The following is a 22,564-nucleotide window of genomic DNA, read 5'->3' as shown; positions in this document are numbered from 1 at the left end:
TAAAAAACGCTCAGCGTCCTTCACATGAATGAAAATCTGAATTTTGTTTGAAAAAAAATATGGTCAAAACTCAATCCGAACTTCGAGAGACATATAATTAATATAGAAGTTAAAATTGGTTGGGATACAAAACTGCATCCCCAAAAATTTCTGAAAACTTCAAACAAAAAGTTCAAAATTTTGATGGAGACTTCTCAAATTTTCTAAAACCATTTTTGAAACTGATTTCCTTAGATTAAGCGCCACGCTGTATGAGATATTTTTCCTGAATTATAAGAAAAAAATAAATAAATATATATAAAATATATAAAAATTTACACCGCTATTTTCATGTTTGCAGTTTTACACTGGTGGGAATAGAAATAGACGATTTTTATGAGGAAAAAATTACTGATAAGGTGCATTTACTTTTATTATGTTCAAAAGTTATATCATAGCTTTGAATTTATTATAGATATAAATAAAATTCTTAACGTTAGCTTTGACTCTACTTAATAGTTTTTAGTTACTTGACAATAATACATTTTTAATGAAAACTTTTATCTTTTTTTTCAGTTACGAAAAAAAAAAAAAACAAAACTGTAATACTAGTGAATCTCATTGGATGAATATACTTGGTGTTAAGTGTGTGTGAAAATCTGTTTCGAATACTTCGGTTTAACAAAAATATTTTTCATTAATGTACTGAAATATCAGCTTATGAAATATGAATTACCAAAAGGGTAAGTACTTCTTTTAACAAAAGAAATTAAATGATTTAAAAAAAAAAATGATAAAAAAAATTGTAGTTGGTGGTTTTTAAACCAAACCCCGAGAAAGTCTCTTTGGAGCTTCAATTAATTTTGTAAAATTATACATCTTCATAATTTGGTTGCTCTGGAATAAACCTTTATATGATTATTTGAAAATAATTAGACTTGTACATGTTAGTTTTTGACAAGAAGCTTACACAGCTAGTTTAGTGAAGTGAACAGAGCGCTAACTAAAGCAGGACTAAACTTTTTTATAGACTTTTACTGATCATAGAATTAATATGTATAGATACATGATGTTATGATATATATGAGGTTAGTGATTGACATTCAAAAAACGTGAGCCATTCTTAGGCATGACAAGTTACTTCAGACAAGAACTAGTAAAGTAAAAGTTTTGAGGATCTATGAGGTATACCAGTTTTATAGGTCTAACAAAGTTAGCAACGTAGTAAAACGAAATCTTTTAGAATTCGAAAAAATTTCGAAAAATTAAATATGAATAATCAAATGAAAGTAAAATCAATTAAAGAAGCGAAGAATGAAATAAATTGAATATAATAAATGAATTTAATAAAGGAATGTAATGTAAATGAAATAATAAAGTTATTATATTAGAACAGAACTACGAAATGAATATATGATATAAAGGAATGAAATGGGTCAATAATACGAATGAATAAATTGAAATAAATGAATGCAATAAAATGATACTTAATGAAATGAAACTAAATGAATGAAATAAATCAATGAATAAAACGCATGAATGAAACGAACGAAAAAAATGAATGAACGAAATTATTGAACGATATAAACTAATGAACTAAATATATCAAACTCGTGAATTAAAATGGAATGAAGCGAAACAGAATAACACCAAATATAAAAATATGAAAAAAAAGAAAAAAAAAAGAAATGAAATAAAATAATTATATAAGATAAATTAAATAAAATTAAATAAAGCAAAATAAAACCAAAATACAATAAAGTAAAATAAAATAAAATAATATTTAAAAGATAATATAAATTGAAATAAAATAAAATAAAATAAATATTAGGGTTATTCCGGTCAATTTTAATAAATTTTAATATTTTGTTTTTAGGCTATTTGACCTATTGTGGGTTCCAGTAAGAAATAAAAAGATGGTAATTATTCCACTGTTGCGGCCCTACGTTTCGCTAGCCGTCGTAGCTTCTTCAGGGGCGAAGTCTATTTATTTTCAACAATAAAACATAAGAAATAATTACATTAGTTTTTTGGTCACAATTTTTGAAATTATTTACATCAACAACAATAAAGTGTCACAAAACAACAATTTTAGCTAAGCTAATACTAATTAAGGTACAAAAAGGATGCACATACATATATACACGTAAACAAAAATTAACATCACTCACATGATATTTTTTTTTCCTAACTCTAAAAATTTTTTGGTACCACTTACAATGGGTATCATAGTCATACTAAACATAAAAATATTATAAACATAAAAGATAGCTTGCTGCAATCGCTTCTGTATCCTCCTTCTTGTTTATCGTGATTTCCCTTTTTTGCATTATTCGGAGGCTCTCTAACGTGTATCGGAATTTTCCTCTTTTGTTTTTGTCTATTATTGTGGTATTCGCGAGATTAGCTGTATGTCCAGTTGATGTTATGTGTTGTGATAACGCAGTGTTGTTCTTTTTCTTCTGTATGTCAGCTTCGTGTTCTCTTAGTCGTACGCTTAGATTTCGCTTTGTGGTCCCCAATATAGATTACCATCTTTTTATTTCTTACTGGAACCCACAATAGGTCAAATAGCCTAAAAACAAAATATTAAAATAAAATAAAATTAGATGAAATTAAAATTAAAAAAATTAATTTTATGAAATGAAAATAAACAAATTGATTTTTGAAATAAAAAATTAATATGAATATCGAAAAACGGAAAATCCAATAAAACTGAAGACTACACCAAGAACGAGACGAAAGTGATACAAGATCAAATTCGATAATTTAAAAGATAATATAAATTGAAATAAAATAAAATAAAATAAAATAAAATTAGATGAAATTAAAATTAAAAAAAATTAATTTTATGAAATGAAAATAAACAAATTGATTTTTGAAATAAAAAATTAATATGAATAACGAAAAACGGAAAATCCAATAAAACTGAAGACTACACCAAGAATGAGACGAAAGTGATACAAAATCGAATTCGAATAAAAGCATATTAGGAACGAGACCAAAAAGCCACTATGGAGTGGTGATAAAGTACTGCGCCTACCACGCCCGGTCAAAGCAACATCGAAAATTTAGAAATTGTATTTTCAATTATAAAAAAGCCCTTATAAGCGAGGTCATCCCTCGAAAGTGGCTCGGCAAACATTTCGAGTGTATCTCTGCCATTAAAAGCTTCTCAGTGAAAACTCATCTGCCTTGCAAATGCCGCTAAGAGTCGGCATAAAACATGTAGGTTCCGTTCTGCCAACTTGGAAGAGAAGCTTAGCTTAAAATCTTTTCATACAATATGATATTAACATAAGAGTAACGAAACTTGTCATAGCAAATTGTGTTGCCCCTTTATTTATAACAACATGACACGTAATACTTCTATGCAATTTCTTTGCAACACTTTCATTGCAATTATTAAATTTTCTAGCATTCGCTTTTATGTTAACAAGCCAAACCAGCGCGAATTGCATTGTTATTTTTTCCGGGATTTAAGTCAAATAATATATTTCTTTTTTTACTTTTATTTTAAAACTTTTATTATTTATATTGAATTTTAATATTTTCCGTTCAGCAAACAACTGCTCAATTTACAGTCTGTCACATTTGACTGCATAATGTAAATATGGCATAACAGTTAAAAAAAAAATAAAGGGAACATTACAATATGGAGTAGATATGCCTTTATAGTGCTTTTTCGTTGGTAAAAATCTCTTGTTAAATCAGTGAAATGCAATGCGACGGCGTGACAACAACAACTACGGTACTATAAAAAATAAATAGAAAAAAAAAATAAAAAATAATTTCAACAACAATAGCTTATAGCGACTGATGCCCAATATGGCATAACGAATTAATATGTCAATATAAGTGCCGACCCTTGCCACATATTCACCAAGTTTTGAGTTCGTAAAATTTTCGTTATGAAGGTTGGATGCAAAGTGTGAACAAAAAACTATAAAATGCGAAAAAATTGTTGTAAAAGTCAGTGCTTAACAGATTGCGTTTTGTCACACAACTACATATATACGAATATTTTATTGCCACTTCCTGCGCTGCAATACATAAATACTATAGCACTTTATTTATGCATAAATTGTTATAATTTTTTGTTTTGTTTTATATTTCCGCAGCACACTTATATTGCATTGAGTTTATTTTTTGCTTAAAATAATATTTTTACGGTTCAAGGTTTCTCATTAAGCGAGGCTGAACAAACAAACAAATTAGCGCTCTTCAAACTGTTCAACTTTTAAAGTTTTTTGTTTTGATTTTTGAATTCAGTTATTTCTTCTGAAGCTATACAGTTTTATTTTTTAGTCCAAAGCCCTAAAACTAAAAAAATTATATATTTTTTTATTTTTGAGAGAATTAAATAAAATCATGTTTCAGGTTCTATAATTTTACAGCAATTAAAAATGCGCTTCGTCAATTTAATTAGCTTGCTAGCAGCTTTGCAATTGAAGTAAAAGCCTAAATAATGATAATATTTTAGGTAAATAAATACATCTGTGCTTAAAACTCACCGAAACCACCTTTAAAATCATGCCACAGAAAGGTACCGAACTTATAATGGAAATTAAATATATCTGCACTCAAGGTCCATAAGCGATTTGGTCGGTTAGGAAGAAGTCAGGTATGCTATCCCTGTTTCGCGACAAACGACTCCGATTCGGAGCACCAAGAAAGATCGAATCTTCCTCCATCAACCTGTACAAACTCAGTAGAGGTCTTCTCCTTCCGCTGCATCGAAATATGTGTGTAAAAAGAAACGCTTTCTTCACCGTTGCGCCTTCGCCCATTCGCATAGCATGACCTAGCACGCGAAGCCTTGGGGCTTTCATTCGTTAAACTTCATATATGTGTGAAGCTCATGCAAGTCACAATTTTACTTCGATACCCACCATCGGTATCACCGACAGGACTATAAATCTTCGGAGAACTTTTCGTCGAACACTCGAAGGGAAATCTCATCTTCTCTCGACATCGTTCATCATGACTTTGGGACTTTTCTTTTCAAATACCTACGCAGTCCAAGTTAGCACTTGTTGGAAAGTTCTATTCAACTGTTTTAGCTTTTTATGCTGGTTATTCAAGAGACACAGTCCTTGACAGAATTTATATCCGTCAACAGATATGGGGCTTCCAAGGAGCGAATACTTTGGGACTTTTCTTTTCAAATGCCTACGCATTCCAAGGTAGCACTTGTTGGAAAGAGATATTCACATGTTTTCGCTGTTAAAGCTGGTTCTTCAAGAGACCCAGTCCTTGACATAATTTTTATCCGTCAATAGATACGTGGCTACCAAGGATTGAGTACGCCTATTTTGGCTTGGATGAAAGCAATTACTTTGTCTTGTCCTCATTTGACTAATAAATATGTTTCTTACCTACTTATTGTATCCATAGAAGACAGAATTTACGGCACATTTTTGACCTACTAGGCAGCGCTAATAAGTTGATTAATGTATCGATTGAGTTAAACTTAAGATATTGTTTGATTAAAAGAGAACTAGCATTGGTCGCTCTCGTATAAACGATAATCTATGTACCAACATTGAGTGATAACTAAATTTCTGCAAAATTTTTCCTCCATGCAAATTATCATTTTTCGATAGGATTTTATTATATTGTGGCGAATATTATCATCACAATGCTGTTACTAAATAATTACAAAAACAAATACAGTAAGCAGCTAAATTTATGTACATGCACACACATAACCAGCAGCTAGAAGTGATGAGATATCTCACATACACACATGTAGCCATCAGCTTAGAGTTGTTACTCACACATACAGACGCATATAACTAAATAACAAAGCAGGAGTTACAACTAATGTAGAAGGTTACACGTCTAGACCTTAGGTGAAATATGTGAGCGAGGCAACAGAGAGTATAAAAGCAGCGCAAGCTGAAGAATAACGATTCAGTTTGATTTAAAGACGCTATTAGCCGTGAAGTTAAATTGTGAAATACTACTTCCAAAGTAGTCTAAATAAACACCGTTTTGGAATACTGAAAATTGGAGATATTTATTCAACGGTTCAGCGATTCGAGCGTTAGTAGAAGGTGTATAATTACCAGGAACTATCCATAATTAGTTACAATATGTACATTGTTCTTTACAGCAGTGTGACTCTAATATTTCGTACAGTTGATAATATTTTCTAACACAGCTAAGCTCATACTGCACCATTTAAGCCATACCGCAAAAAAATGCTTTATAAACACATAAATTTGTATTGACCACAAGCGTATTACCTTATTGCAATTATTGTTGTTGTTTTCTTGCATATTGCATGTGTTGAAAAATTGTAAAAATTTCGTAGGCTTACGCATACGCAATGGTTTCAATTAATGTATAATTAAAAATTTACACGAGCTCCAACACCAGCATATGAGTACGCAAAACCACTACATGAACAGGATAAGAGTAAGCTAAATCGCCCTACTAACTGTCGAGTATGAAAAAGTTTTAGGTTGCAACTGAGCCTGCAGCTGAACGGCCGATTGACCAATTAAAAAGGCAAAACCATGCATGCGGCTATCATCCAATTTTAACTAGCTCTGGCTGTAACCAGAATCTGCTGCTGCAACTAACGTAACTTTGTAGCAATTTTATAGCTACCAAATGATGTGTGCTGTTGTACTTTAGAGAGTTTGGTGTTAAATTGGTTTGTGCATTCGCTAAATTTAAGCGCTTTTACATGAGTACTTACACACGTAGCATATTAGCTTGTTTCGAGGTGTGGTGCACTGTGGGCTGTTTTGAATTCTGTACAGGTCAAATATATTTGCTTGGAGTATTAAATTTATGAAAAGCCAATATTTTGAATTAAACACTGTCTGTAAAAGGGGGGCGTAATTGTGGCTCTTATGCGACGCTCCGCGAAAAAAGACCCTTAACTCAGTAAAAACCAATTTTTACAAATAAGAGTTCGTTATCAAAATTGATAAAAACTGGAGATCGATATCTCAATAACCTTTTGAGTTACGAGCATTTTCATTCGACAGTAATTGTACCGTATACGGGTGATCATGGGAAAGCTAACGCATACAACCTAATATACCTACTCGTTGTGCTAAATCAACAGCATTCGAGTTAGGGGTCTTTCTAGGTGGAACCTCACAAAGGCTAATACAAAAAGGTGTAATTAGCAGGTAGTTGTCTAGTTCGACGTGTAAACATACGCCTGGGAAATTAGATTTTTTTAAGCTAATGACAGCGCACCTAGTGGTTGAAGTTGAACTACAAATAGAGGTAAATTACCAAAGCAAATATTTACGCCGTTTATTGAAGAGCTTCGCCAGCTACTTATCGGTAACAACAATACACTGATAATTTATTTTTATTATCGACTTACTATCTATAGCGAATAATGAACGTCCTCTTATTGGTTCGTAATTCGCTTGCTATCGACGAGTCTTATGTTTCTTATTGGTTTCCTTGCGGCTTGTTATCGACGGGTTACAGCTGTTCAATCCATAATATATTGAAAATTTCCATAACAAATCGATAGCACGTCGTTAACAAATAAGCAACACTCAGATATTAAGTAGATAACTTTTTGATACTAAGTCGATAATTCTCGACAACAAATTTCTGAATTCTAGATAACAAACTGACAGTTTATCCATAAAAACTGATAAATTTAGGATATTAAATCGATACTTTTTTGATAATAATTATACAACAAATCGCCAAATTTTCGATATAAAATAGATACATTTCTTTTAAAATATGAATAACTTTAATATAAGTAAGAAATTGAAATTTGGTATTTATATATAGATAAATTTTTGATAATATATCGACAACTCCCCGATGAAAAATCTATAACTCTTTAAGGTTTGTCATATATAGAAAATTTATGAGATTTCGATCAATAAATGATCTATACCTCATTGAGAACACACATTTTACAGGTCGATTACTTGACTATGAGAAATGAAGAGCCAGCCCAATATACGTCGATAATAAACCGATAACTTATCGAGACTCAATTTTAATTAGATTTCTTTCCTTGTCTTATGTTTCCTTTTCCTTGTCTTGTGTTTCCCTATTTTGCCATCTCTGTCAGAGGACACTTTCAACTGAAGTAGGAATGTTGGTGTACTACGCAGCTTGAGTCATAGTGGATTTAGCAGATATCATGCAAGACATCTTACTAGCCATTCTAAAAAGCTGATTTTCACACATTGTTTGCGTTACGATATTAGAAGTGCCTAGTCCCACTGCCAGACACTTTCCATAGTGGCCTCGTCCAGACAAAAGTCTAAATTTCACAATACAGATATATTATGTAGCCATTCGATGGGTAGTTCATAAATTTTTTTCAAAAATAATCATTCCATTGCTATTCGAATTAATCGAAATAATATCGTTTGGAACGCGTTCAGAAATCCCGTCGCATGCACATATGCGATAATTACAGAAGGAAATTCGTTCGCATTCCGAACATGTGCAAATAGTTGCATTTGGAAGTAGGATCATGTTTTTTTTTTGCCCCGTCCTATAGTTTATTTCCCTTCTGCTACGTATTCAATTTTATATCCGGATTTCTGTGGGAAATGGCCTAAATTTTAGTATCAATTTATCGATTTTATTAAAAGTATATGGCAGAAATTTATCGATGTTATGCGAATGTAATGGATTTTTTTTTTCCAAATCCATAATTAGAACACCTCTTTTTATGATCACCAAAGTAAATCACAAAATTTACGAGCAAATTCCTTTTTTAGAAATTTCGCATAGATTTCTGGTTTTAAAATTTTTCAAATCGTGTTGAGTTTTATGAATCTTTGATAACTTATTATCAGTTTGTTTGACTGAATTGCGAAGTACTTAAATGTACGCAAACACTCTTTCAGAATGGTCAACTTACACTTTAAAAATATCTTGAAAATATTTTGGACTTATAACGTAATAAATTTAACGGATGGACATACTCTACTTGAATGCTGCTGTTTATATCCTCTCTTGAATCTTCTGCACTATATCTTAAAAAGGTATTAGAAACAAAACTGCATTCTGGAATTTTCATCAGTGCGGTGGTATTTCACTTGAAGAAGATTTCTTTCCAAAATTACCCACAGTACACCTATGTATATACCCAAAGCTTATTTTACTGCATTTTCTGTATTGTTTACCTCATAAAATCAGCTGCAGCTGTGTTAAAGAAAACAGGCACACATGTAATATTTTTACATGCTCTATGTAACTACGATGTGAGTGTTGCGTTAAAAATAATGGAGAAAATTACTTGTACAATTTTCCTAGTCACTTTCCAATATCCTCGTTGCTGCCATATTAACATAGCTCAGCAATACAAAGACTGAGCACTCACATCTATGGCGATAATTTGGCTTACTACATATTTGTGCGTCATCAATTTTTGGTTTGACCAACCATTGTTGGTCATCATCAGAGGCTTAAGATTTATGCAACAATTTTTGGAAATAGTTTAAATGAAAATATTTCCCTACATTGAGTGTATTTGGTGTGGTAAGATTATATTAAGCACTTGCTACGGTAATTTGTTTTATGATTGATTGTCGTAAGCGGTGGTGGAGGAGGGTGGTGGGATGGGGGGAGGGGGGGGGGGGGGGTGATGCGTTTCATTAATTTATATTTCAATTAAGCGAGAAGCTCAATTTATTTAGGTTCATAATTTAAATTTTGCGAATATTATGATAATATAGCAATAATCTCGCATAGCACATCATCTAAATGCGTGTTAGAGTGTAAGCAGTCTCTGGAGAGCATCGGGACAGGGAGAAGCATACATCTATATTGGGTCCCAGGGCATATGGGAATAGATGGGAATTAAAAAATCGGACGAACTAGCTAAAAAGGGCGCATCCCTTGAAGCTTGCTCCGTAGACGTCCCAATTAGATTGGGCGAGATTAAGCGAAGATGAGAGGTGCACATGATCCACCAAGCAGAAAAGGCGTGGGTTCAAGCGCGGAGCTGTAAAGTGTCGAAGATTATGTGTAGGTCTTACAACCTTAGACTAACACAGTTGCTTCTGTCAATAAAGAGAGAGGACTGTAGACTCATGACGGGTATTCTGACTGGACACTGCCTTCTGGCGTCACATGCCTTTAAATTAGGCTTGGTCAGTGATAGCAGATGTAGGAAGTGCGAGTTGGAGGAGGAAACGATCGAGCATGTTCTGTGCTCTTGCCTTGAACTTGCCAGGCTAAGACTCCAGCTATTAGGAGTGATACAGCTGACAGATCTAAAAGCAGAAAGTGGCTTAAGTCCGAGGAAGCTTCTAGTATTTGCCAAGAGGACGGAGTTATTTTATAACATAGGTCCTGATTTTGATAGGGTTTTCAGCTTGGTCGTTAAAACAAACTTCTGGTAACACTACGGACTCAATCAGTCTATATGAGGTCCTCATGGACCGGCCAGTTCAACCTAACCTAACCTATGATAATATGAAATATATTTTATTTGCATTTAGGACGCATAAATGCATGGTTGAGCTTATGTTTAACAGCACAGCATTTCTTCAGAAATGTGAGACACACTGAAAGAAAAAAGCTGGTAAATTCAACCGAGTTATGGGTCAATTCAACCCAACTTTCCGTAAATTTTTATTTTATGAGTTGACTGTATAAAGAGTCAAATAAACAACTAAAATTTTCATTATACTCGTACGAGTAACATACCTCTGTTTTACTAACTACCCTAAGATTACCAATGAAAACTGTTAAAATAACAGATCTCAGCCAAAATTATATTATCGGTGAAGGCTGTTGCTATGACATAGATTTCTGAAAGTTTCTGGTAAAAAGTAGATGATGCATTCAAATTATATTGAGAGTTGTTCTCTGTTATCAGTTATCAGGTCAATTGCTTGAGAATTCGTCATCCTCACAGATCATTTTTAATTGAGACTAACAGTTACTCTTCTGTTGGAATTACTAAAAATAGTTGTTCTCTTAACAAAAAAAAAAAAAAAAAAAAAAAAACCCGGTAAAATCATCCAATATGCCATCAATATTCAAAGTGTCTGTAACAACAAGAACAATAAACCTTATTTATTAAGTGGTATTTCTTTCGGTGCAATAAAAATGTTAATTTAATTCATACAATATAATAATGTTAAAAGTTGCGTTTTGAAAATAAAATTTTTATAAAAGTTTTTTTTTATTTTTTTTATTTTTTAGTAAAACTACCTCACCATGAACCAGCCAGTTTAATCTCAGAGAGCAGAGGCAAGCTAGTTTTTTTTTTTGCTGTAGAATTGTTGTTATTGTAGCGAAATAAACATTCACCGAAGTTTGTGGGAAGTGTTTTCGATGTTGGTGGTCCTTTTCCGGATACAGATCTGGTACGTTTCGGTAATAAGCACCATTAAGGTACAAGCCCGACCATCTACATGACTAAATATGACCACATTGAACCTTATATGCCATTCCGTCCCAAACCCTCTAGTTCCATGAAGAACTTGGGGTCGTCAGAACCTCGGATGCTAAAAAAACAGGATTCGCCACGGGTATGTGAGTTTAACATTTTCTGCAAAGTCGCAAAAAAAAAAAATTTCCTGCGCATGTTCATACGTTAATGGTTCTGTTAAAGAAAGTTAGCACTTTAAGGATTTGATCCCTTATCTTAATGTTATGTTCTATCCGAGAGGCTGGAATGCTAAGTTAGTCACTTGCAACATGTTGCATGAACATGCTGCAGTCTTATGATGCTTTTCGAATAAAAATGTGAGGCTTCTATAATTTTAAGCTTAGTGCAATTTCTTCAAAAGCAGTGATTAGTACTCAGATTGGAATCCATTAAATTCCTTTAAGTTAAAATATAAACTTAGTTCATTTTTTCTTCAACCTTCACATAAATATTTAAAACACGTTCTGAAATAAAATGGGTTTTTGTCTAAAATATTTACAGACATATCTACTATTTGCAGCTCTCTCAGGCAAACACCTTTATCTACGCTTTTCTCGCTTAGCTTGCATTTGGAGAATTAGCTTTTGGTGACGACATGGCGATAAACTCTATATAATCTAGTACTGAAAAATATTAGAGGCATATACTAGTACAGACATGTATATTTAAGTACAAGAAAATATCCAGTACACACAGTCATATATGTATGTACAGAATGACCTCGGAAAATGAAATCAAACAAATTTTGAGCAGTTTCTTTGACAATTGTTGATGGACATGTTTGTATAGTATTATTTAAAAAACTTGATTAAAGTATGAAAAATTCTCGTTTCAGATGATATATTTTGGTGAAAACCGCAATCTTTGTCATTTTAAACGGCTGTGATGATTCTAGCCAAGCAGGAGAATCACAGATGTACTTTATTCTATTTGCATTAATTCTTTTATTCTGTCTACATGATTTAAGATATTGTCATAGGAGACGAAAAATATATACGAGGAAGATCGGCCTTATAGTAACCGAAGTGATACAAAGAGGAGCTATCGATCAGTACTCATAAGGGCATTAAGGAAAGTAGAAAAAGGACCTGTCCGTCAGTACCCGTAGGGTTTTAAAGTGAAGCAGTCCGACACTACTCGTCTGGGTAAAAATAAGTACCATTGGCCTCTTCTTAGGACATGCTCAAACAAAGGGATCACTACAACATCATGTGGAGATAAAAACAGGCTACAGTCGCTTATTTCTCTTACGGCTACTTGCATTTTTCGCAGGATTATTAAAGAACGGAAGCATGGGTTGATTTTTAATTTATATTACGTTGCATATTTCTTATAAAATACTTATTAAGTGCTTAGTAGCATTTTTCCATACTTTTCAATCAATATTAATGATCGTCCGCAAAAAATTTAATGAATAAATGTTAAATGTTAAAAGTTACGTATGTACTCCGGTACCCGTATTTTGGATGGTACGGATATATTTGCGTATAATTGGTTGGTTTTTGTTAAATTAACGTGCTTTTTTTTAGCTGATCCCATAGGTTATTTGAAAATCTGTAAATTGTATGGATCTATCAAGATAATTTCTAATTGAAAAATTATTTTTCTTATTTTTTGATGTCGGTTAGCCGAGGACTGGAACCCAAGACAGGCAGAGAACAATACTATCACACCACGGCGAAAGCCGTTTGTCAGATTTAACTGCTTCATAGATGTTAATATTACAATATTTTGTGATGATGTTGAGTTGATATCTTTCCCACTTTAATGGCGCCATTGGCGGATCGAAGGTAGTACTTAATATAGGAATTCGTTTTGAATAAAGATATGCTTAAAGAGGCAGCATTTCTTATGATACTTAAAAGTTACGGACTAAGTTTTTTTGAAAATTATTGCCGTCAACGAGGGCTTACTGTGCCCCCTTTTATATACATGCATACTCCAGCGTTGAAAAGTTACAAACGCTGTTGTAAGTCGCTTCCTACAAAAGTAAAAAAAAAAAATAAACTTTGTTGGTTGCATTGTTTTGCAACAACTCAGACTTTGTTGTAAATTAATTTGCTTATAATTTTTACGCTTAGTTAAACGCAATTATGAGTGTGAATTTCGCACAGGAAAAAAGGCAAATACAAAGGCAGTGTATGAAAATTGTGTTTTTTGACTAAGGACTAAGAACATAAGCGAAAAATATACTTGCTGGTACGGAGGAGGGAGCTAAGCTTATGAATAGCTGTAAAAAGTACTAATTCATGTACGATTTTATGCACCGTTGGTGCTAAAACATGCCCACTTTGTAAGCTCCGAGCGAGACAGAGTGGAACATATGTAAATGTGAAAATTTTTGTGTGCTGGTTGCCTTGGTTGCAATTAAGTTTATATGTTATGGCTTTATGAGGTATAAAAAGTTTACTAAATATTTAACAAATAAGTTTGGAATAATTAATTTTTGTTACGCCCCGCTTGAACTGTTTAATAAGCATTTTCCTATGAAATCGAAATCGATATTTTTACTTTAACAAAGAATGAAACAAAAAAAGAATGATGTAAGAGAAAATAGAGGAGCAGAACCAAAATTTGTTATATGTAAAATTACTGAGCTCGAGGATCTTAACTTCCCAAGTAAGAACATGATGGAGGGACTCGAAGTCCAGAAATCACGAAGTATATTAAGGATGTAACATGGAAAAATGCCACGTCTCAATGATGAAACTCCCTCACATATGGGAACCGTTTGCTTTGCTAAAATCCTTCGATGTAGAAGACGGCGAACCTCCCTGATGAATACTTGTGTGCGTAATATAGGATGCGGAAACTCTACCTAGGGTAGCTTAGGAGCAGCTCTCTCTCCCACTCCCTGATTACAATATCAAGTGAAAGCAAAGAGTGAACTAAGTATAATACTAAGCAACGCTGGCAGTCTATTCGAAGTACTCTGATATGAGTAATGAGACTGGTAAGTAAATACCAATAGGCGTAGCATAGGACGCGGCCATTTCAACCCGGCGTGGCCGAGGTGCTGACCTCTCTTCCTCGCCACTGATTGAAATGACGTGCCAAATGCAAAGGGAGGCCTAAGTTTACGACTCAAGAATGCTAGGAACAAGGAAATCTGAGAGGAGAAATTATTCTTACCAGTCAAAAACAATACGCGTGGCATGGAGCACTGAAATTCCACCCAGGGTGCCCCAGGAGCACCTCTCTCCCTCCGTGTCTGAACGAAATGCCAAGTCAAATGTAAAGGATGACTGAGGTACGCCACTGAGGGAAGAAATGAGTCTCCCCATCCACTATTTGGTAGCCACAGAAATGTGGCGTCGCTAATCTACCGATACTTCTTTAAGGTCAAATCGTGTTTCATCAATTTTGAGCTACAGAAGAACCACCTTACCACCCTGCGTAAGCTTCAGAGGGCGTTCCTCTTGAAATAAGATGTATCGACCGTAGCCACCGTTCTTTGGAGATCTCAGCCGCTACTCTCTGAACTTGCAGCGCTATTTTGAGAGCTGTTTCCTGCGCTTTCAACTCGATCACTCGCCCCATTTCTCTCTCCTTTCACTCTCATGGATCTAAGGCTGGCGGTAATAAAGGCCAAGGGCAGTATCGTGTGTGCATATGTGTTCGGAGTCAATATAACAACTGATTGTGTTGATATTTAATATGGTTTGTCAGTCATCTACTTGTCCCTGAAGATCAATTAATGAAGCTCACAATACAAGGATTGGTCATTATAGACTACCACCTAAGAGGCAGGCTTCTTCGAAAGGCTTGTAGGTTACCATCGTTTTTCTGGTAATAATTTGGTACTAATTGGTTTACTAGGTTCGCACATAAGATATTTCCGTGCTAGATAAGTTTATTTCCCACCTCATGTGAGAGAGACGTTCATATCATGTGTGCACCAAATAAAGGATAATGGGCTAACGAGGTTTGTACAAAATAATAACATACATCGTTCTCATCAGATTTTATGGTACATCCTTAGAGTCAATAACAACAACAGTCTCAGCATAGTCTTAAATACTCGTTACGATACATATTCTATTTAAAAACAAAGTTTTGTAAAGTTATACGTCATTGGATTTTACTTATCTGTACAGTATATGTAGTCTTATTCATTTTACAAAGTTTGTAAAGTTTTTTACGTATATAGTACCCTTCAATCCCATGAACTTAATGAAATTCCAATCAACACACAACATTAATCCACAATTAATTTTAAGGATAACTGCGCAAAAGCCCACTAAACGGCACCCTTACATTTTGACTATTTAACAAGTAATGTAACAACTTAATGTATTTTCGTTACTCTGACTGCTTTATCTATTTTGTAAACTTTCTACGATGATGATGAGTTTAAGTTGTCGAAAAATTTGTATGCTACACATATGACAAAAAAAAAAAAAAAAAATGCACGAGTAAACGAATAGTGAATACAAAAGATATACGAAAGGACACTACTAACAACTCATTCAGCACATATACGCACACACGTTTTACACCAACAAAATGCTGAATCATACAACTTCATTAGTTTGCATGGGAGCAAATCCTTTGAGACAACGCACCCCAACTAACTGAAACCTCAAAAGCTAGTACAAATCAGTGAAGAAGGCTGCTGGAAAAAAGTGCTTTCACTAATTCAATGGGCGTATGACTAAGCTGGAGTTGAATTTGTTCAATCATCTTTGTACTGGATTTGTGTTATTTATCACCAGATTTACCAAAAAGCTATAACAACTTCATTTCATTGCTGTTGTAAGTTACATAGCGTTATAGCTGTTAACTTTCCTTATTTTAAGTGTATCCTTGCCTATGTTTTGTTGTTTTTTCTATGTTATGATTATGTAGTTAGTTTGTATATTGACTTCCTAAGTCTTTTATCTTACATCTTTTCATCGCATATTTTTTTTATTGCTTTTATGCCGTCAGTTTTGCTATGCGCTTCCTTTTTAATTTTTCTTCTTTAAAGAATTATTTCTTATTTTTGTGCAGATTTTATTTGGTTGATTGCATTTTCTTTTCCATCCAAAACTAATGTTATCTAGACTTTTGTGTATGTTTTTGTTATTTTACTATTTACTCACATCCAATTTTACTGAGATTATTTTGTCTATTAAAAACCAACGCACGATGACCCACGTAATTTTCGTTTTCCTCTTGATTTACTTCAATTTTTGCAAGCGCACACAAGAAAGATTTTTTTAAGGGGTTGAGTTTAGTTCGATATCTAGGAATTGCGAAAATCTCCGACTAAAAGACTTAAGAAAAGGCTTACATTTCACTCGAAACTGAGAGCATATCGCAATGTTGATACGATTGTGGGTAGATCTCTAGAAGTCACAAATAAACAAGTAAGGAAGGCTAAGTTCGGGTGTAACCGAACATTACATACTCAGTTGAGAGCTATGGAGACAAAATAAGGGAAAATCACCATGTAGGAAAATGAACCTCGGGTAACCCTGGAATGTGTTTGTATGACATGCGTATCAAATGGAAGGTATTAAAGAGTATTTTAAGAGGGAGTGGGCCATAGTTCTATAAGTGGACACCTTTTCGAGATATCGCCATAAAGGTGGACCAGGGCTGACTCTAGAATTTGTTTGTACGATTTGGATATCAAATGAAAGGTGTTAATGGGTATTTTAAAAGGGAGTGGGGCTTAGTTCTATAGGTGGACGCCTTTTCGAGATATCGCCATAAAGGTGGACCAGGGCTGACTCTAGAATTTGTTTGTACGATTTGGGTATCAAATGAAAGGTGTTAATGAGTATTTTAAAACGGAGTGGGCCTTAGTTCTATAGGTGGAGGCCTTTTCGGGATATCGTTATAAAGGTGGACCAGGGGTGACTCTAAAATTAGTTTGTACGATATGGGTACCAAATAAAAGGTGTTAATGAGTATTTTAAAAGGGAGTGGGCCTTAGTTCTATGGGTGGACATCTTTTCGAGATATCGCCATAAAGGTGGACTAGGGATGTGTTAAAAGGGAGTGTGCCTTAAATCTATGGGTTGACGCCTTTTTGAGATATTGCCATAAAGGTGGACCAGGGGTGACTCTAGAATTTGTTTGTACGATATGGGTATCAAATGAAAGGTGTTAATGAGTATTTTAAAAGGGAGTGGGCTTTAGTTCTATAGGTGGAGGCCTTTTCGGGATATCGTTATAAAGGTGGACCAGGGGTGACTCTAAAATTAGTTTGTACGATATGGGTACCAAATAAAAGGTGTTAATGAGTATTTTAAAAGGGAGTGGGCCTTAGTTCTATGGGTGGACACCTTTTCGAGATATCGCCATAAAGGTGGACCAGGGATGTTTTAAAAGGGAGCGGGCCTTAGTTCTATAGGTGGACGCCTTTTCGATATATCGCCATAAAGGTGGACCAGGGGTGACTCTAAAATTAGTTTGTACGATATGGGTACCAAATAAAAGGTGTTAATGAGTATTTTAAAAGGGAGTGGGCCTTAGTTCTATGGGTGGACACCTTTTCGAGATATCGCCATAAAGGTGGATCAGGGATGTTTTAAAAGGGAGTGGGCCTTAAATTTATGGGTTGACGCCTTTTTGAGATATTGCCATAAAGGTGGACCAGGGGTGACTCTAGAATTTGTTTGTACGATATGGGTATCAAATGAAAGGTGTTAATGAGTATTTTAAAAGGGAGTTGGCTTTAGTTCTATAGGTGGAGGCCTTTTCGGGATATCGTTATAAAGGTGGACCAGGGGTGACTCTAAAATTAGTTTGTACGATATGGGTACCAAATAAAAGGTGTTAATGAGTATTTTAAAAGGGAGTGGGCCTTAGTTCTATGGGTGGATACCTTTTCGAGATATCGCCATAAAGGTGGACCAGGGATGTTTTAAAAGGGAGTGGGCCTTAAATCTATGGGTTGACGCCTTTTTGAGATATTGCCATAAAGGTGGACCAGGGGTGACTCTAGAATTTGTTTGTACATTATGGGTATCAAACGAAAGGTGATAATGAGTATTTTAAAAGGGAGTGGGCCTTAGTTCTATAGGTGGAGGCCTTTTCGGGATATCGTTATAAAGGTGGACCAGGGGTGACTCTAAAATTAGTTTGTACGATATGGGTACCAAATAAAAGGTGTTAATGAGTATTTTAAAAGGGAGTGGGCCTTAGTTCTATGGGTGGACACCTTTTCGAGATATCGCCATAAAGGTGGACCAGGGATGTTTTAAAAGGGAGCGGGCCTTAGTTCTATAGGTGGACGCCTTTTCGATATATCGCCATAAAGGTGGACCAGGGGTGACTCTATAATGTGTTTGTACAATATGGGTGTTAAATTAAAGGTATTAATAAAAATTTTAAAAGGGAGTGTTGGTAGTTGTATATGTGAAGGCGTTTTCGAGATATCGACCAAAATGGGGACCAGGGTGACCCAGAACATCATCTGTCGGGTACCGCTAATTTATTTATATATGCACTACTACGAACAGTATTCCTGCCATGATTCCAAGGGCTTTTGATTTCGCCCTGCAGAACTTTTTCATTTTCTTTTACTTAATATGGTAGGTGTCACACCTATTTTACAAAGTTTTTTTCTAAAGTTATATTTTGCGTCAATAAACCAATCCAATATTTCAACCCTTTTTTCGTATTTGGTATAGAATTATGGCCCTTTTTTCATTTTTCGTAATTTTAGATATCGAAAAAGTGGGCGTGGTCATAGTCAGATTTCGGCCATTTTGTATACCTATAGAAAGTGAGTTCAGATAATTATGTGAACTGAGTTTAGTAAAGATATATCGATTTTTGCTCAAGTTATCGTGTTAATGGCCGAGCGGAAGGACAGACGGTCGACTGTGTATAAAAACTGGGCGTGGCTTCAACCGATTTCGCCCTTTTTCACAGAAAACAGTTATCGTCCAAGAATCTAAGCCGCTACCAAATTTCACAAGGATTGGTAAATTTTTGTTCGACTTATGGCATTAAATGTATCCTAGACAAATCAAATGAAAAAGGGCGGAGCCACGCCCATTTTGAAATTTTCTTTTATTTTTGTATTTTGTTGCACTATATTATTACTGGAGTTGAATGTTGACTTATATACTGTAAAGATATTAAATTATTTGTTAAAATTTTACTTAAAAAAAAAAAATTTTTTAAAAGTGGGCGTGGTCCTTCTCCGATTTTGCAAATTTTTATTAAGTGGACATATAGTAATAGGAGTAACGTTCCTGCCAAATTTCATCATGATATCTTCAACGACTGCCAAATTACAGCTTGCAAAACTTTTAAATTACCTTCTTTTAAAAGTGGGCGGTGCCACGCCCATTGTCCAAAATTTTACTAATGTTCTATTCTGCGTCATAAGTTCAACTCACCTACCAAGTTTCGTGGCTTTATCTCTCTTTCGTAATGAATTATCGCAATTTTTCGGTTTTTAGAAATTTTCGATATCGAAAAAGTGGGCGTGGTTATAGTCCGATATCGTTCATTTTAAATAGCGATCTGAGATGAGTGCACAGGAACCTACATACCAAATTTGATCAAGATACCTCAAAATTGACTCAAGTTATCGTGTTAACGGACGGACGGACGGACGGACGGACGCACATGGCTTAATCAAATTTTTTTTCGATACTGATGATTTTGATATATGGAAGTCTATATCTATCTCGATTCCTTTATACCTGTACAACCAACCGTTATCCAATCAAAGTTAATATACTCTGTGAGCTCTGCTAAACTGAGTATAAAAATGTCAACTAGGTAAAGCGAATCGTCTAGGCTGAGGCAACAATAAAAATTAGATGATGCTCACCAGATTGTTCAATTGTAATGCTAAATAATGAACTGATGGATGTTGAAGAGTAAAGCTACAATTTTGAGAGAGTGTGGCTATTGAGAAAAGAAATAGTAGCGTCCATGCGGTAGCTGAACAGGCTTCTTGGAGTGAACGTAATGGAAGACTACATATCGTGTTCTCTGAATTTTTACATAAGTTTCAATTTAACTTCTGATTTATTAGTTCAGTTTGATACGAAGAGGTCGAAGAGCTTGTCAAATCTATCTGGCACGAGTCGTCATTTCATAGAAGAATTGTGAAAATTGGGTTTACATAGGATTGCTATTTCGTTCATTGAATGTGTTGGTCACCGTTGAACAAGCGGTAAAGCATTCGTATTGCTTCGTTGCTCGTTGAGCACCGACTAAACCACTACGATCATATTAGTCTTACAGTGTTGAACAGCCCTGATTTAAAATCACTCTACAGAGGGTGATCTCGATTTACACAATTTGTAGTCAGTGTACACAGGGTGATCTCGCGCTATACAGCTTAATGCCATTATACAAAGGGTACACAGATTGATCCAATATAAACTACGGTAACAAGCCGTAAAGGTTTTACTTTCCACCTGAGTCAAGAGGTCCTGCGGTTAAAAAAAAAACTTCGAAAATGGTATCAGGATATCCTTGAATGGCCACTAAGTGTTAGTGGCATTGGCTTATTCATTAAAGACTGAAGATATTTTATAAAATAATTTAAATTCATACTCTGCCAAAAACATTGACATTAACATTCAACAGTTATTATTATCTTCCTGTGTAAATCTTTTATATTTAGCTATGCTTTATCCCCGAAAAGATTGGAAAATGCTCATTAAAGTATGCAATAATAACATTCATGCAATTCTGTTCGCTCTAGTCAATAAAATGTCGACATGGAACATCTTCTTGTTAGTTCACGCTCTCATTTCGAACTAATTGTCAAACTACGACGAATTTTAATCAAAATTTTGAAATTGAGCAATCGTGTCCAAATAACTATAAGTTCGATTATTTCTCTAAATTGTATCAAAACTTGATAGAAATCCGACAGAAATTCTGAAGCAAACGCACAAACAAACACAATAAAATATTTTGATACCGTCAAACGAATGACGAATGAATAGAGAAACACCATTGGACAACAAAATTAACTGCCGTGTGGGCAGGTTTTAATCCACAGCTAACTCACTCAACAGGCTTCAAAATACTGCATGCTTTAAGGCGCAAAACCTCGTGCGTGAGATGATCAAAACAAAGATTTGATATCCAAAGGATGGCCTAAATTGTTTGCATTTAACCATTTAGCGAAGTTTACTTACTTTGAATTAAGAATACAAATTTTCAAATACACTCCTAAATAAAATCTTCATACCAAAACTTTGTCAAATTATTTCCAAAAAGATTGAGTTTAAGTCAAACACGTATGCATACATAATATTATATAAATTAAATAATTATCTATGGAATGAGTACTACCTACTGTCAATTGAGCCTAAAAGTAGACATCGTTAACGACAAATTACAGTAATTCTAATAAAATCATTACGAATTTGCAAAACTCTTTACTAAAAGGGATACTGGAGAAAGCAAAACGCATACAAAACAGATAAAAAACAAAAGAAGAGCCAAAGCCTCAAGCTAGTTACAAGTCATATAAACGTTTGTACGCACGTGATATGTGCAAAAACTCATACGCACGTATGACATTCAGATTGCTTATTTACGATATTGGCTGAAAAAGAATGTTCGGATTTTTTCACATTTATTTCATTTTAGCACAAAAAAAGAAGACCTAATACATTTAGAAAATAAATAAATAAGGAAATAGCAAAGACACGTAAATGAAATTCAGTATGCGACAAAATCAAGTGAAGTAGAAAAACAATGTCTGAGACAGCATCTATACAAAATACATCTATAAATATGTGGCATACCTTAAGGCGCATGCTACTCCAAGCAACATTTAACCATATTGAATGGCAATTTACGTTAAAAAGGGGAAAATTGGAAAAGTTTTGAAACAAACGGCCGTTTCATCATGTTACCAATTCACTCCCTCGAAATCCTTTCAAACGATGCTGCAATTGTCGAAACTTACAGATAAAGACATATTGAAAGACAAAGAAAAGAAAATGATGATGGCAAATTTATAAACAGCCTTCCGTACTTCTGGGCTGAGATATAAGCGTATCTAAAGCAAAAGAATTTTTTGTTTATCTCTTTTGCAAGGGTAAGAAGTTTGTGCGGCTGCACACGTACGATTACTTATGAAGTTTTTGGGAGGGCTGAACGTAAATATAAGTAAATGAATAAAATTGTGATTGCCTATTTTTGTGCGCCGCAATGATATTGTAACGTAAATGAGTTCAGACTGCAATCTTTTTCTATATTTTATTG

The 22,564-nt window shown here is 34.3% G+C and overlaps 1 protein-coding gene across 4 annotated transcripts in view; it reads left to right on the top strand.

Annotated features, from left to right (window-relative positions):
• Nucleotides 1-567: 567 nt before the first annotated feature.
• Nucleotides 568-22,564, top strand: part of LOC137252723 (ecdysone-induced protein 74EF) — a 674,751-nt gene continuing 652,754 nt past the window's right edge. For all 4 annotated transcript variants that reach the window (XM_067788790.1, XM_067788792.1, XM_067788791.1 and 1 more), the window contains exon 1: nt 568-722. In XM_067788790.1, the coding sequence (XP_067644891.1) occupies nt 707-722 (16 nt within the window). In that variant the 5' untranslated portion in view covers nt 568-706. The remainder of the gene's footprint in view (nt 723-22,564) is intronic.

The sequence above is a fragment of the Eurosta solidaginis genome, chromosome 5, assembly GCF_040869045.1.
Source record: "Eurosta solidaginis isolate ZX-2024a chromosome 5, ASM4086904v1, whole genome shotgun sequence".
Classification (NCBI taxonomy): Eukaryota; Metazoa; Arthropoda; class Insecta; order Diptera; family Tephritidae; genus Eurosta; species Eurosta solidaginis.
Note: the sequence above shows the minus strand (reverse complement) of the source record. Positions and strands in the feature narration are given on the sequence as shown.